The sequence below is a fragment of the Ceratosolen solmsi genome, unplaced genomic scaffold, assembly GCF_000503995.2.
Source record: "Ceratosolen solmsi marchali unplaced genomic scaffold, CerSol_1.0 scaffold17, whole genome shotgun sequence".
Lineage (NCBI taxonomy): Eukaryota > Metazoa > Arthropoda > Insecta > Hymenoptera > Agaonidae > Ceratosolen > Ceratosolen solmsi.
In genome coordinates this window covers 1,488,851-1,503,554 of record NW_011948445.1, presented here as the reverse complement: position 1 = coordinate 1,503,554, position 14,704 = coordinate 1,488,851, and the positions used below count along the sequence as shown (strand labels likewise).

The 14,704-nt window shown below is 23.6% G+C and overlaps 2 protein-coding genes across 2 annotated transcripts in view; both read left to right on the top strand.

Moving 5' to 3' along the window:
* Nucleotides 1-902: 902 nt before the first annotated feature.
* LOC105366130 (serine/arginine repetitive matrix protein 4-like) lies at nucleotides 903-6,551 on the top strand. Its single transcript, XM_011504459.1, has 3 exons — nucleotides 903-1,737; nucleotides 3,689-3,853; nucleotides 6,391-6,551. The coding sequence occupies exons 1-3, from the start codon at nucleotides 1,034-1,036 to the stop codon at nucleotides 6,542-6,544; spliced, it is 1,023 nt and encodes a 340-aa protein (XP_011502761.1). The 5' UTR covers nucleotides 903-1,033; the 3' UTR covers nucleotides 6,545-6,551.
* A 4,177-nt stretch (nucleotides 6,552-10,728) lies between these two features.
* The window catches only part of LOC105366162 (uncharacterized), a 14,738-nt gene continuing 10,762 nt past the window's right edge, over nucleotides 10,729-14,704 (top strand). Inside the window, 1 exon segment of the mRNA XM_011504490.1 lies at nucleotides 10,729-10,916. Within this exon segment, the coding sequence (XP_011502792.1) occupies nucleotides 10,729-10,916 (188 nt within the window).

Genomic DNA, 14,704 nt, shown 5'->3' with positions numbered 1-14,704 from the left:
ATAATTATATTTTTATACTTTTAGCTCTCCAACAAAAATAAAAGAGGTAAATATTAATATTAATAAATATTCAGATAAGAAAAATATATCTACAGAAGTTGAATATGTATTAAAAAATCATTCGTCAATGAAAAGAATTAAAACTCCATTAAGAATAAATATTAGAAAAAAAACTAATTCATCAGAGTCTGCAAATAAATTATCATCATTCAACAATTGTAATACAATAGAAATGGCAAACAATTTTCTAGATTCTAAATTAGAACCACATATATTTAAGGAAAGAAATGTAACAAAAAGCAGAAGCAGAAGTATTTCAAAATCAAAATTTAATATATATTATTGTAAAGGCAAGTCCAAGGCATTAAATAGAAGATCCACGTCATACGAAAAAAGTAATTTAAAAAAAAAAATAGTTTCTTGTAATTACAAAGAATCTATATCTTCTGATAATACATTTAAAATATCTTATTCTCACAGAAACAGTATGTCTCCAGAAATGAAGATAAACAGAAACAGATACTCAAAAACGCCTCAGAATTTTAATAATAAATCGAAGTTTCAATCAAGACGATTAATGTTAAGTTATTCGTTATTACTAAAACATGATGACCGTTACACAAATATATTACATGAAGTAAAAAAAATTCTTCGTAAAGATGTGATCAGTAGACGTAAATTAAGATATATTTTTAAAAAAAAACCAATTTATATACATACTCCTCACATCAAATTACAATCTTCCAGTGATGATGAATATTGTATGTTAAAAAATGAGCTAAAAAAAAAGAATATTAAAAGTCAAATGAAACTAAATACATTAGAATGTTTTCATAATGGTATATCTACAAAAAAAAGTAAAAATTTTAGAAAATTATGTATTAGTCCTGTAAAATCAATTATTCAGGAAAGTAAAGTTTTATGTAGTAAAAATAATTTATTTAATGAAAAATTAACTTCATCAGCATTTATATCGAATATCAATGTTCAACCAAATATAAAAAGTACAACACCGTCTCCCACTCTTCCATTAATGGGAGATGAAGAAATATTTAAAAATAATGTGGGTAAAACAAAATTACGTCAATTATCATTAGTAAGTAAAATTAATTTATCGGAAAACTCATCCAAATATGATATCAACTTGTGTGATGATTTTAAAACTGCAAATATGTTTTCACAATATTTTAATATTGATAATGATTCGTTAAATGTGGCGAATTCAGATATTATTTCTTCTAAAGAATTATCAAATTCATTCTTATCTGACAAATCTAAAGATATGAAATTTTCAAAGAAGAACGATATAAATTTAAAAGAAACATTTTCCTTCTTTCAATTATCTTCTAGCTCGCAATCTACATCATTTTCACAATCTTTAACTCCGTTAAAAAATTGTCCTGACACCAATTCATGGCCAAAAATTTTTTTGTTGCAAAATAATGCCTCTAATTTAGTTGTAAAAGAAGATATTAAATATTCTAAACCGAACGAAAAAGAATTAATTAGCCCTATTCAATCTTCTCTGGTAAAATCTTCCTCTGAGTCTGAATTATCAAGATCTCAAACGCCACGTTTAAGTCGCTACATTCAAAACTTAAATAGTAATTATAAAACTAGAAGTAGAAGTATTTCTTTCTCAAAAAAATCAAGAAGTATCTCTCGTTCTGTATCAAGAAATTCAGGAGGGGTACGAAAACGAAGTAGTAGTAAAAGTAGTACTCAAACAGTTACAAGGTATGATTTAAATTTGTAATTACAAACTTGTTGAAATCATATTTATTATTACTTCATAAATGTTCTTTATAAATGATAATGTTTCTCTAAATAGAAATGTTTTTATTATATTAAAACATGTAATGTATGTAGTACATGTTAAATGAAAAATATATATTAAATACGGTGTTTGATCTATAAATAAAAAAATGTGTGTAATTTATTATCATTTATTTTAATTTAATGACGTAAATATACAGTATAAAAGTTATTTTTTATGAAATTACAAAACTACTTAATAAAACAGAGAAATGTTTTGAAAAATGGTTATATAAAAAGGACGCAGATATAGTAAATAACCTGCAAACCCTACTGTAGGGTTACATATACTGAAACACTTGTACACACTGTATTTTTGTTTATAATAAAGAATTATATTATTGTTAGTGTTATTTATGGTATATAGTTATAGTTATAAATGTTATTTTCAATAACACAAAGAGGAATTTATATATTCTTTATAAAGTCAATTTGCAAATTAACATTTTGTCGACACTTACCGACAGTATTGCATGCAACATTCCAGTGATTAGAAATGTTTAAAAAAATTGCAGTACCACCTACAGTTTTAAGCTAGGAATGCTTCTCTTATTGATGAACTTCCATGTTTACAATGATACATGACCTCTGAAATCCAATTTTTTGCTTACTAATACACGAACGCAATATATATTTTGAATTTATATCATTTATGCGCGTTATATATTAGTAATTTATTGTACTTTGTAATTTTTTTACACGGGAGATCATATCATAATTAGATCCAGTACTTTATTTATATATTAATAATACTGTTACTGAAAATAGGTATTATTCTTTCTGAATATTACTAGTTGTGTATCTTTAGTAGACTAGTTTGTATATATATTGAAAAATTAATTTATTATCTGTCTTCTTTTATTTTTTCTAAAATTATTATATATATACACCTCATAACTATTACCATTAGAAATTTAAAAAATAAAAGATATATATAAAATGAAAATGAATAAATGTATATATAAAAAATGAATGTACGGTAATAGATTAATTTTAATATATTTTATAAGAATATCAAAGAAATATATATATTTTAGATTAATTTCCGTTAAGTTTGATAATGAGAATAGAACGAAAGTTTCTGTTTTGAGTTTAATTAATTTTTTTGGTTAGTCAAAAATCTCTACCAGCTATTGTATTTATATATTTTTTTTAGTATAATCTTATATTTTATATATGAACAATTAATCATAATTATCTATTACCAACAATTTTGTAAATTGTTCAATAAAATTGATTATTTAGCTTTATTGAGAAAAAAATTATAAATTCAATATAAATAATATAAATTAAATATGTTTAAGAATACTTGATAAAAAGTAACTTCCTATTAATATTCTCTAAAAAGAAGTTGAAAAAGAAAAATGGATTCGATTTTCTATACGAAAAATTGCACTTTGGTATAAAGGTTTAAAAAAATATTTTTTGATTTTCTTATTACAATATTTAATATTGTAAATACTATTAAATATTTTCATATATTTACACTTTAATATAATTTTATATTAAATACAATTGTACTTACTAGTACAATTGAAATTGTTTAAATAATATTTTTATTAGTAAGTGTGATATAAGATAATTCAAAAATAAATTTTATGCAATACCTTTAAACACATATAATTTAAAAATCAATATTAAATTACCAAATTTAAATAACATATTTGTTAAAAATAAACGTTTATAAAAATCAAAGATTTATTTTTTATATAAAATATTATAATAGCTATCATGTATTTATATCAATTTTGTAAGAGATTATAAAATAAAATCGTCGGCGTACCTAGATTAAGTATTAGTTATAAATAATTTTATATAATTGAAAAAAGCAAATAACATATATACCTACATTACGTTTTTTCATTAATTTTAGCTCTACACGCCGTAGCTGTAACACTTATTCATGTTCTTCTCAATCTACAACATTATCTAGGAGAATTTCAAGTCCAGCTTCAACTAATTCAAGTAGGTCCCGTTCTACTTCTATACCACGTCGACATGGTTCACCCAGTTTTTTAGATAGACGCCGAATTACAAGGTGAGTTTTTTTATTTTATTAAAATTTAATTACATCTTAATAATTTTGTAAAAATTAGAATGCTCTAAGTTACATAATTTTAAAGCGAATAAAAAAAGTATAAAGTAATTAAAATAATTTTTGAAATATGATTGTTGCAATTCAAGTAAAATAGTATCATTTTTATGACTATATTATATTTATATATTTAACTATCTAGATAAGTTTTTAGTAGTATTATTATTCTGTAATTAAAAATAATTAACTGAAGTTGTTAATATAGTTTTCAATACAAATTTTTTTTTAAGTCTACTGAATTATTTATTCATTTAAAATAAATTTTTAATGAAATACAAAACGTGAAATTTGTAACTATGAGAATTTAAATATTGAGAGACAAATTTTTGTATATTGTGTGTTATAATTGAAACAAATAGAAAATTATTCGTTTCAGTCTCAAGTGATAAATACAATTATTATTACTCGAAAAAATAGCAACAGAAATAAATAATAAAATTGATGAATTTTGAAGATTAAAAAGCTGCATAACAGAAAAGTTATCAAGACAAATCTAATTAGAACGTGATTTAAAATAAAATAGATTCAACTAAATAAAACTAATCTTTAATGCTTTAATATAAACTGATCATTTTCAAAATTTTAAAGGAAAGTTTGTTAATTTATTTTTCACGACTTAAATATAGCAATTCAATTAAGCTCTAGAATTTTTTGTATTGTTTAAACGAAATGAAGGAAAAATAATCTTATCATCTTGATCACATTTATGCCAATAATATGAAAAAATTTTTAAACTAAGCGCATATATGACAGAACTTTTTCATTTATCATTACAAGAGAAGGTGTCATCTTTTTATTAACTAATTGATATTAACAATAAAAACATTCATAATTTAGAATTATTTATTGACAACTGAAATTTTCATTATTTCCCTATTTAAAAAAAATTAACCTTACGGCAATTATCAATAAATAAATGTATTACAAAGATTTAAGTATAGTAATTTTCAAACATCAAATCAAATTGTAAAATCATATTAAATTGAATAAGCGCATTTTATAATGGACTCTAAGTTGATGATAAACTGGAGACAAGTTTGAGGTTAAAAACTAAATATACACAAACTTCAAATTGACAAGATAAAAAGTTTAAAATATGGTTTCAAGAAAAAAATATGTTTTTTTCATGAGATTATTTTCTAGACTATTGTTCCACTTTTTATAATTTTACGCTAATTTAATATTTATTGGGTATAAAGTTGGAAACTCTATATAAACTTCCATTCACTTCTAAACAGAATTATGGAGAACCAAAACATGGAGTATATTATATATATTCTTTACTATTAAGATTAGAAGTCGATTGAATAGCAAATTGAACATGCTTTTATTGTTTCTTAATTTTATATACAAGTTAGCCTTACTGTTTATATTTATATACTAATTATTTATATTTATATATTATATCATACAGTTGTTCCAGTACTTCTCAATTTTCTTGAATATTGTGAATGGTAAAAAATAATTTCACAATATTATTGTTTTGGAAAATCAGAGATACGTGGTTGATTACTGCATTCGAACATTTCCAAATATGTATATTATTGACACGGCAAATTTTTAGTAATACGCCAATTAGATATAGCCAAAGAAACATCTGAGAATAAATGTTATTACAGTAATTTAGAACGAACTTTTTCCATCTTTAAAATAACCTCTTCTCTGGTTGAATATAATCTCTTGATGTCATCAAAATGGCTGTTATGAACAAATAGAGTCTATGTCTTATAAATATTAGTTTCGTTCAACATTAAATTTAGATTTTATGTTAACAAATCACTTATTAAAGATGTTTGAAATCGGTATATAAAATTTATAAGAATGACAAATTATATCTAATTATAGCTAAATGCATGCAATTTCAATTTAATCATTTACGTAAGTTTTTAATTTGTGATACTTTAAGCAATTATATAAGTTATTAAACATTCTAACAATAAATGCTACATTACAATAATAATTTCTTATATTTTATACATATAATTATATTACAAATATTAAAATAAGGTATTACGTTAATATACTATTTTAATATTATTGAATTATATACACTGAATAATCGTATCTAATAATTAATATTGTATAAAAATTTCAATTGTATTCGATATTTATCAAATATTATATAACGTTAACTAATTTTAGATGCTTTTTAGATATTTTTTAATATCTATATAATTTTCTATATAAAATATTTAATATCTATAAAATTATCTTACCAATTTAAAAAAATAATACATATTTTCAATTGCATATGCAGTTTATTTGTGAATAATATTTATCGTAATAAATAGTATTCATAATATACATTTAAACAATTTTTTTTTTTAATGTTGAGGATTCAGTCTCATATTTAATTATACGTGTAAATATAATTAATTTTGTAACATTTTAGTTATATAATAGTTTTAATTGATATTTAAATTCTAAATCATAAATTTGAAATTATAAGATTATTTATTTATTACAAATCATTATTTTAGTGCGAGAAAGAGGCCAATTCCATATCATCGTCCTACGCCTTCGCCATTATCATCGACAAGTAGCACATGCAGAAGTAATTACAGTCTTTGGTCACCTGAAAGTTACAGATCAAGTAGAGCTCCAAGCTGTAATTCTCCCTATGTAATTAGTTAAAAACAGAAATTATTAATATTTCACATTGGTATCGAATGATAATTGTAATTACTATTAATAAAGAAAATAATGTAAAAATTATATTAAATTATAGGTCTTAAATTATAGATAACTTTTTTAAATAAGAAATTACATTTCATTTTTTATGATGACTACATGCTATGAAGGAATTTTTTTATATTTGAAAATATATTTTATAGTTTTATAAATATAAAAAACTGTCATTGTAATTATCAAAATTTTTTCTTTGGTTATCCAATTCTTAATTTACGTACTTTATCTAGATTATTCTTTTAACGATCTACATCTACTTATAAATATTCACATACAAATTACATTTTTGAGAAAAGGTTTGAACAAAAGTTAATTTCAAACTTATTTTAAAATCTTAAAAAATAATTATTAAATTTATTATCATTGTTATAAATTTATGCCCCTACAATACACTATTTCTTATTCCATGAATACTATAATATATTAAATGTTATTTGAATACACAATAATATACTATGATCAATAATACAAATATATATTTAGAAATTTTTAAATTTTTACAAATACAACAAAGAAAGACGAATTCATGAAAACGCTGTATTTTGAATTTTGAAAAGAATTAAATTATTCTTGCTTATATTACCAAGACAAGTTTTATGATAATATATATCATACACAAGGATATATTTCTAAATTATAAACAACATTATACAAGGATTCAGTCTGTATAGAAAAACTTTAATTTAAAAATTTAAATCTCAAGTAAATAATCGATATCTATATATAAATTCTATTAATATCTTCATTGATTTCTCCTCAGATTTGAATTATTCCAATAAGAGAATTTGGAATACGATATTTTGTTCTCACATTATCCATATTATATGCATTTTCCTTATTGTAATTACAACATAAATTTATACTAATATATTTCAAAGTGCTCATCTTTCAATTTTGATTACCAAAGATATACAAAAGAGGTAAATTTAGGGTGTTACGGATTGAAACAGTTGAATTAAAAAATGGGGGAGGTATGAGCTCCCAGATAGTTGTTTATAAACACGAGCCAACGAACTCGAGAAATGTTTCTACGCCGAAAATTCGAATATACGACTATAATTCCGAAAAGTAATGACAATGAACCTTCCAAGGCTATGCCCTATTGACGTCACGACATATATCGGTATAGTATCAGACATCAGATCGCTACCAACGCCTAAAACTACCACGAGAATATTTAAGGACTGTACTTGCCGCGCAGCGCTTAGTCTTTGACTCAGATTAGTATAGTAACAATTACGCAGTCAACACAAACTCACTATTCAATCTTCAAGCTTCTCTCTACAGTTATCACTTACTGTAGCTATACATGTATGTAATACTCAAACAGTAAGCAATCTAACAAATAAATAGTGACACCACATTATCAAGATCCGTTAACTAAACTTAAACTAATAACGCGCTTAATAATCGAAATCACACTATACATATTAACGGATCACACCGACGACTAAGGCAGCAGCAAACCGGTCCCCCTTTAGAAAGCTTCGGTAAGACAGCGGCAGCTCTTACGCACCGACACTAAAGCAGCAGGGACCCAGTCTCACTTAGGCAGCTTCGGTACTACAGCGGCGGCTCTCACGCATACTATTACAGCAGCACTTCTCGGAAGGGAGGGAGTTACTCCTCACGTCCGGAAGAGTATACACAATTTCCTCAGCACGTAAAACAATTGAAGAAACTTCCCCAAATTATTCGCTCACACCGTCATTCATACACTTTACGATCAATAACTATTTATTATATTATAATATTTTATAAAGGAAAGACAAGAAACACCGCATGTATTATTGAATAATTGCAATGCCCCTTCCACTTGCCAGCAACACCTCCACCCACCATCAAAGGGAGGTTTTTAGTCTGATCACAGACATAGGGAATAATATATAAATGGTATATTCTTAAGTACAACGCATTCAAATACAGGATTGAAATATAATTTCTATTTTAATATAAAATTTTTCTTTTCTAAGTAGTTTATAGAATTATCTTCAATTATCATCGGTTATCAACATAATTGACGTTTTTAAATTTCCAAGTTCTAATATAAAATTTTTAAAATGAGCTGCAAAACTAAATTTTATGAAAAACGACGTCGCAGATTAAATAATATTTAAGAAATTAGAAATTTTTTATTTACAGATTAACTGACAGAATATTTATTATTTTAAGAGAAAAAATAAACTTTAGGTATACTCAGTAGTTAGAAGTTAATGCAAATTTGCAATAATAAAATAATGATACAGCAGCATTTTATTAATAGTTTAAATATAAATATTATAGTTTTAAAGTGACTATATTGCAGGGCTTACGCGCTCTTACACATTATGTGTTATGATGCTTTATTATTATTATTGGATTTATCTATGTACTATTATCCACTTTTTGTTTACTTTAAGAGGATGTTGCAATTTAGAAATGGAGTATGGCATTTCATCAAACATAAAATATGAATTTATATGTCGTAATAATTTTTAAAAAATTTAATCCCTATAAATAATAGAAAAGCTTCAACGGTTATCATTTCAAGGAAATTATTCAACGATTATAACTTTAAGAAAATTTTCCAACAGTCGTTGGAGATTCGGAAAAGCCGGTATATCCGAAAGTGTGCATAATCATCCCCATTGTTTCTCGCACCATAGTCGAACACATTGTTCTAGCTATGATCGGCCCTTTGTTTTTAGCTAACAAAGCAGTCGCGTAGATATTTAAGGCAAGTGCAACATGCCATAAGTGCTACTCAGTTATGAGCCAGTCAGCCAAGAATCATTCAGCTAAACCGAGTCAAAAAATCAGTCGCGAACCTTTCCAATACTAGTACAGCCATTGAACGCACTATCTGAAGGGTCGCAAAATACATATTTTAAAAAATACATATTTTAGTTCAAAATTTTTAATAAATCTACATAACTATTTTGTAAAAATGATATTTTATATAATTAAAAAATGTCATTTATAAATTACAAAAATTCTAAAAATTGTTTAAACTATCAGGAATTTTTAAGATTAAAGCAATACTCAAACTCAATTTTATTGAAAATAATGATCAAAACTCAATTATAGTAATTTCCAATTGAAAATTTTAGATGTGTATCTAATATAATTTTATTTTTTATATTATTAGTATTAGTAAGATTTACATATTAAAAAGCTTTTATATTCAGTCCCTTCGAGATTCATTTTTTGATCGTATACGAAATAAGATCTAATATTTTCAACTATTGATAATGAACTTACCACGAAATTCAAATTGTATATGCATTTACAGTAATAAGTCTTTAGACATCATGTACTAAATAGTTTTGTTTGATACATTTAATTTAATAGAAATTTGAATTAAAATTTGTAAAAATGTTAATATAAAAAATTACATTAATATTTCGAAATATGTACAAACAATATAAACATTATATGAATAATAATCTTTTTAAAGACTATGTTGGCAAATATGTAACACACAAATAAAATATTAAAAAATGTGCATTTTTAGATAGCTTTTTCAATTAAACATATGGGTAATATTGGTATTTTTAAATATGTATATAATTAGTAAATAAATTTAAATCTATTTTTTTAGTAAATTAAATAAATATTTAATCTATTTAGTATAAGATATCTATACATATATGAATATATATATATTATAATACAATTACTAAATATATAAATAAAACTTAAATACTAAATAATTTTAAATTTGATATAGTTGGCAATGCCTGTTAAAACATATATTGCGTTTATTTATGATTAGGTTCTATTGGCTATGCGGATAAAACAACATATACTTTACTTATGCTGTGCAATGTAAAAAATGTGTGTTCTATGTACAATTTGGTGAAGCAATACACGTCATTAATATATTAATTATATAACATTTGTTATACAAATACATTTTAAAATTCATCTTCCTGAAATTTTACTTATATGATTTAATTTAATATAATCTATAAAAATCATATTATTTTTAATTTGTTTGGTCCTAATAAATATGTATAGAAATATATTAAATAATAAATGTTTTTAATGAAAATACATTAGGAATAAAAATGCATGTATATATATTAATATACTATATGTAAATGTATTTTATTGTGACTATAATTAATTTTAAAAAGTTAAAATATAAAATGGGACCACCAGGATCAAATATAAATTATTCAAATAAAAGCAATTCAACCTGTTATATTACTGAAAAAATGTATCTATTGCTGTAACTATACCTACAAAATAATAGTTGGAATCCAAGTTTAGAATTACTGCAGTGTTACACAGAGTTAAAGGAAACATCTGTTTTACCAAGTGCTTCTTATTTACAGTATGAATAATATAATAGATGCCTCAATGACTACATCAACACTTTAAAAGATAGAAGATAACTTTTTAGAAATTATTAAAATATTATATTTGATATTTAGTTTATTAAAAATTGAATGAAACGAACTGCAATAAGTCATTAAAAACACTTATTTAATTTATATATTTTATGAATAAAATTTTGAGTTATGCAAATATAATGTCGGTAATTTTTTATTTATACAATCTGAGTTTATATTATATAATTTAATAAAAAAATTAGTTTAATAGCTGATATTTGTATAATTTAATAACTTATTGCAACATTGATGTTATGAATATTTGAAAAGAATTGTAAACTATATAAAAAAATTATATATCCCTTTAATAAATATTACCATATTAATATTAAATTCAATTTGAGAATAATAAAATTAACATTTTTGTTCTTTGAATATTTACAATACAACGTTTAATTTTAATAAATATGTTTATTACAGAAATATTAGTGATATTAATAATAACTTAATAATAGCTCTATAGACTATGTAAAAATTTAAAAATATTTAATATATTTTTATATATAATTTTTTGTTTTGCTATTATACATTTTTTTTGTGAAAACATTGAAAAATTATAAATGCAATTATATATATAAAATAACAAGTTATACAAATATAATATAAATAAATTAGTGAAAAAAAAGGATGACGTTATGATTCACAGATTTTATTTAAAGAATGTAAATAAATCTGCCGTCGTATGTTTCAATATATATTAAATTACACAATAAATAAATAAATAATAAATATTTGAATTATATTTAAAATTAATACATTTAAACTAAAGTCTTGGTGTGTAGTTATAATTAATAAATTTCGAGGTTTTGTAAAGTATAAATAATTACAGATCATAAGAACATTTACTTTGATGATAAGTACTATTAATAATTAATCATTGAATACATATATATATTTGAAGTATTTTTAATGCATACATATTAATTGTAAATGTACATTTGAAAAATCTTTCAAAGAACTAAAATCTTCTATTATAAAATCTAATTTTTATAATTTAATATAAATTAGCAAAAATTTTGTTTCATTGTCTAATAAAATATTTTAAATTGAAATGAATCTATTTTATATGATAAATTAATTAATACATGAAAGTAAAATGTATATAAAGAAGTACAAAACAAAAATAATAAATCAGATTTAGCATATTGTCTTTATAGATAATTAAAAAATCTTTTTAATAGATGTTTTATTCAAGTTTAGTAAAATATATTGATATATTGAATATATATTCAATTACTATAAAAAATAGTAGTCTATCTTACAGTTAAAAGTTAATTTTTTCTAAATGCATATAAATATAAGCATCAGTAATTTTCTTAATCATAATTTTAATGTATTGATTACATAAAAAATTTCTTTAACATATATATGTATAAATTATTATGTATTAATAATTGCAAATGTAAATTTTTCATGATAATCGTTTTAAATAAAATATGTTTTTCAGTTTAATTGCATATTTTATGTTAGAAATTGTATAATTAAATAATTATCAGTTTTTAATCACTGTTTATTAATTTTTTTAATATTGGCAACATGTTAAGTAAACACTAAAAAATATAAATATAAATATAGCATCAGATTAATTAAATATAGTTATGAAATTAACGTACAAAATATTTTCAAAAAATTTTTTTTCAAATATATAAAATTAATGTTACTTAATTTTGTATATTTAACGTATGCACTTATAACCCTAATTTTAGTCTTCCCGTCATATTCATATGTAAATGGATAATTCTTTGTGCACTGCTCTGAGATACCTTACTGCAAATAAACTTTTGAATATCAATCGGCTTGATCGTACTCGTATCATATGCTTTAATAAATTAAATAAACGAGACAAACAAAACTTATTTTTCCATTGCTTGACAATTTACGTTTGCATCCACATTTCCGTTTGCTAAATTTCCTTTCAACTGTTTAATTAATGCTATTCTGAAACATTATATTAATAGTTATCAATCAAAATGTTGCTTGCCTCGTTTCCCTGGAAAACTGAAACATAAAATAATCGAATGAATAATTAAAAATCATATACGATAGAAATTTTCGATTTGATTAGTTAGTTGGATTAGAGTTAAATAGTTTAAAATTAATATACACAATTCTATAGTCCAAAAAATATATAAATTTTTCTATCACATAAATCCTGTAATAGAGGAAATGTAGTTTTTGTATAATAAAATAATACCATGGAAATGAGTTAGGTACCTTTTTATAATTGTATATAATTTATATAATCTGACTTTAAACGATATGAACTTAAAAATGCATGACTATTGTTTTTGAAATTTATTAGTGATACGAGCGTAATACTATCTCGTACCATGACATCGTGAAAATATCAACAGAGTAATTATTAATTAGTATTACTAAGTATTATATAATATAATAACATATATAAAGTAATATACATTAATTAAAAATTTACTATTAGATATCTTAAACTAATGTCTGCAAATGAAATGAAACAAATTATCAAACTTTAAAGCTATCAAAATTAGAAATTCTATTTCAATGTACATCAATGTATAATTGATCACAGATATCTAACAAATATAAATTAAGATAATGTAATAAATTGAAAATCATACAGAATTTCGAATATTTGCGATGATCTTAAATTAGAATAACACCTGTCATCAACCTGAATTCCCATGACTATATTTACATTAAACTTTTGTAATAGATAAAATAAAATAAGTATCGTATTTCAATACATAGATCCAAAAAATATTTTGGATTGTTGATTAATAAAAATCTAAGTAAAGTTACAAAACTATTCTACTTTACATATAAACAAAAGATTTAAACAAAAAATCTGTCATTAACCGTTTCACAAATGCTGTTCAATCTACATGATTTTAATTCTGAAGACTGATTATATATGTTAATATATTTTTATATTATATTATTAAGTAACAGAGACTGACATTGTCTGAAAATGAAACGGTTATTTGGCAAAAATTAAAATTATTCTGATTTTTAATTTCTAGTTACTCAACAAATTTGTAACAAATTAAAAATTTATTCAATATCATTTATAAGTAGGTGTACGACAATTTAAATCGAGCTTTTATAGTAATAAGTTATTTTATAAGAATAAGATTAAAAATGTAGCTGAAAAAAATGACACTTGCTTTAACAAAGTTATTAAGCCAAAAAAAACTGTAAATCGTAAAAGGGAATCTACAACATATAAAATAAATACCTTTATACAACAAATAAAGGTACTTGTTCGGGATTGAAGCAGTCCCATGAATTTCAAACAAAAGAAAGGTCATTTACGCAGCCCGGCGTACCGCATGTGCGCCTAGACTGACCGCGCGTGCAGCAAGGCTGGCCACCACGTGCGCCTAGGCTGATCCGCACGTGCGGACCGAGGCGGGCACTCGAGAAAATGTTTACAAACAAAACTCGGCAAGTCCGAGCAAGTTTACGATTTGAAATATTATTTACTGCCAGCACTCACAAAAAAGGGACGCCTTCGAAACTTCTAGAAGCTTCGTTTTCTCACGCCAAAGGAAAATTTCTGGAAGGGACGCGCATCGACACTGTTGCCGGCGCTGAAGACGCCGCATGCACATTTAAGCGCAACGCGCCATGAGGCGAAGCTCATTCGTAAATTCACTCCGCTCTCAATCAAGCGTAACTGCCGGTCAGTGCAAGTATACTGTAAAGACGCCGCGTGCCCACATTTTCGACAACATAAGCTCACTCGTAAAGT

Excerpts from the sequence above, each read along its gene's own strand:
- LOC105366130 (XM_011504459.1), top strand. The coding sequence starts at position 1,034 with ATGGGAGATGAAGAAATATTTAAAAATAATGTGGGTAAAACAAAATTA. Across the intron at positions 1,738-3,688 it reads AGTACTCAAACAGTTACAAG|CTCTACACGCCGTAGCTGTA; the intron begins GTATGATTTAAA and ends CATTAATTTTAG. Across the intron at positions 3,854-6,390 it reads GATAGACGCCGAATTACAAG|TGCGAGAAAGAGGCCAATTC; the intron begins GTGAGTTTTTTT and ends TCATTATTTTAG.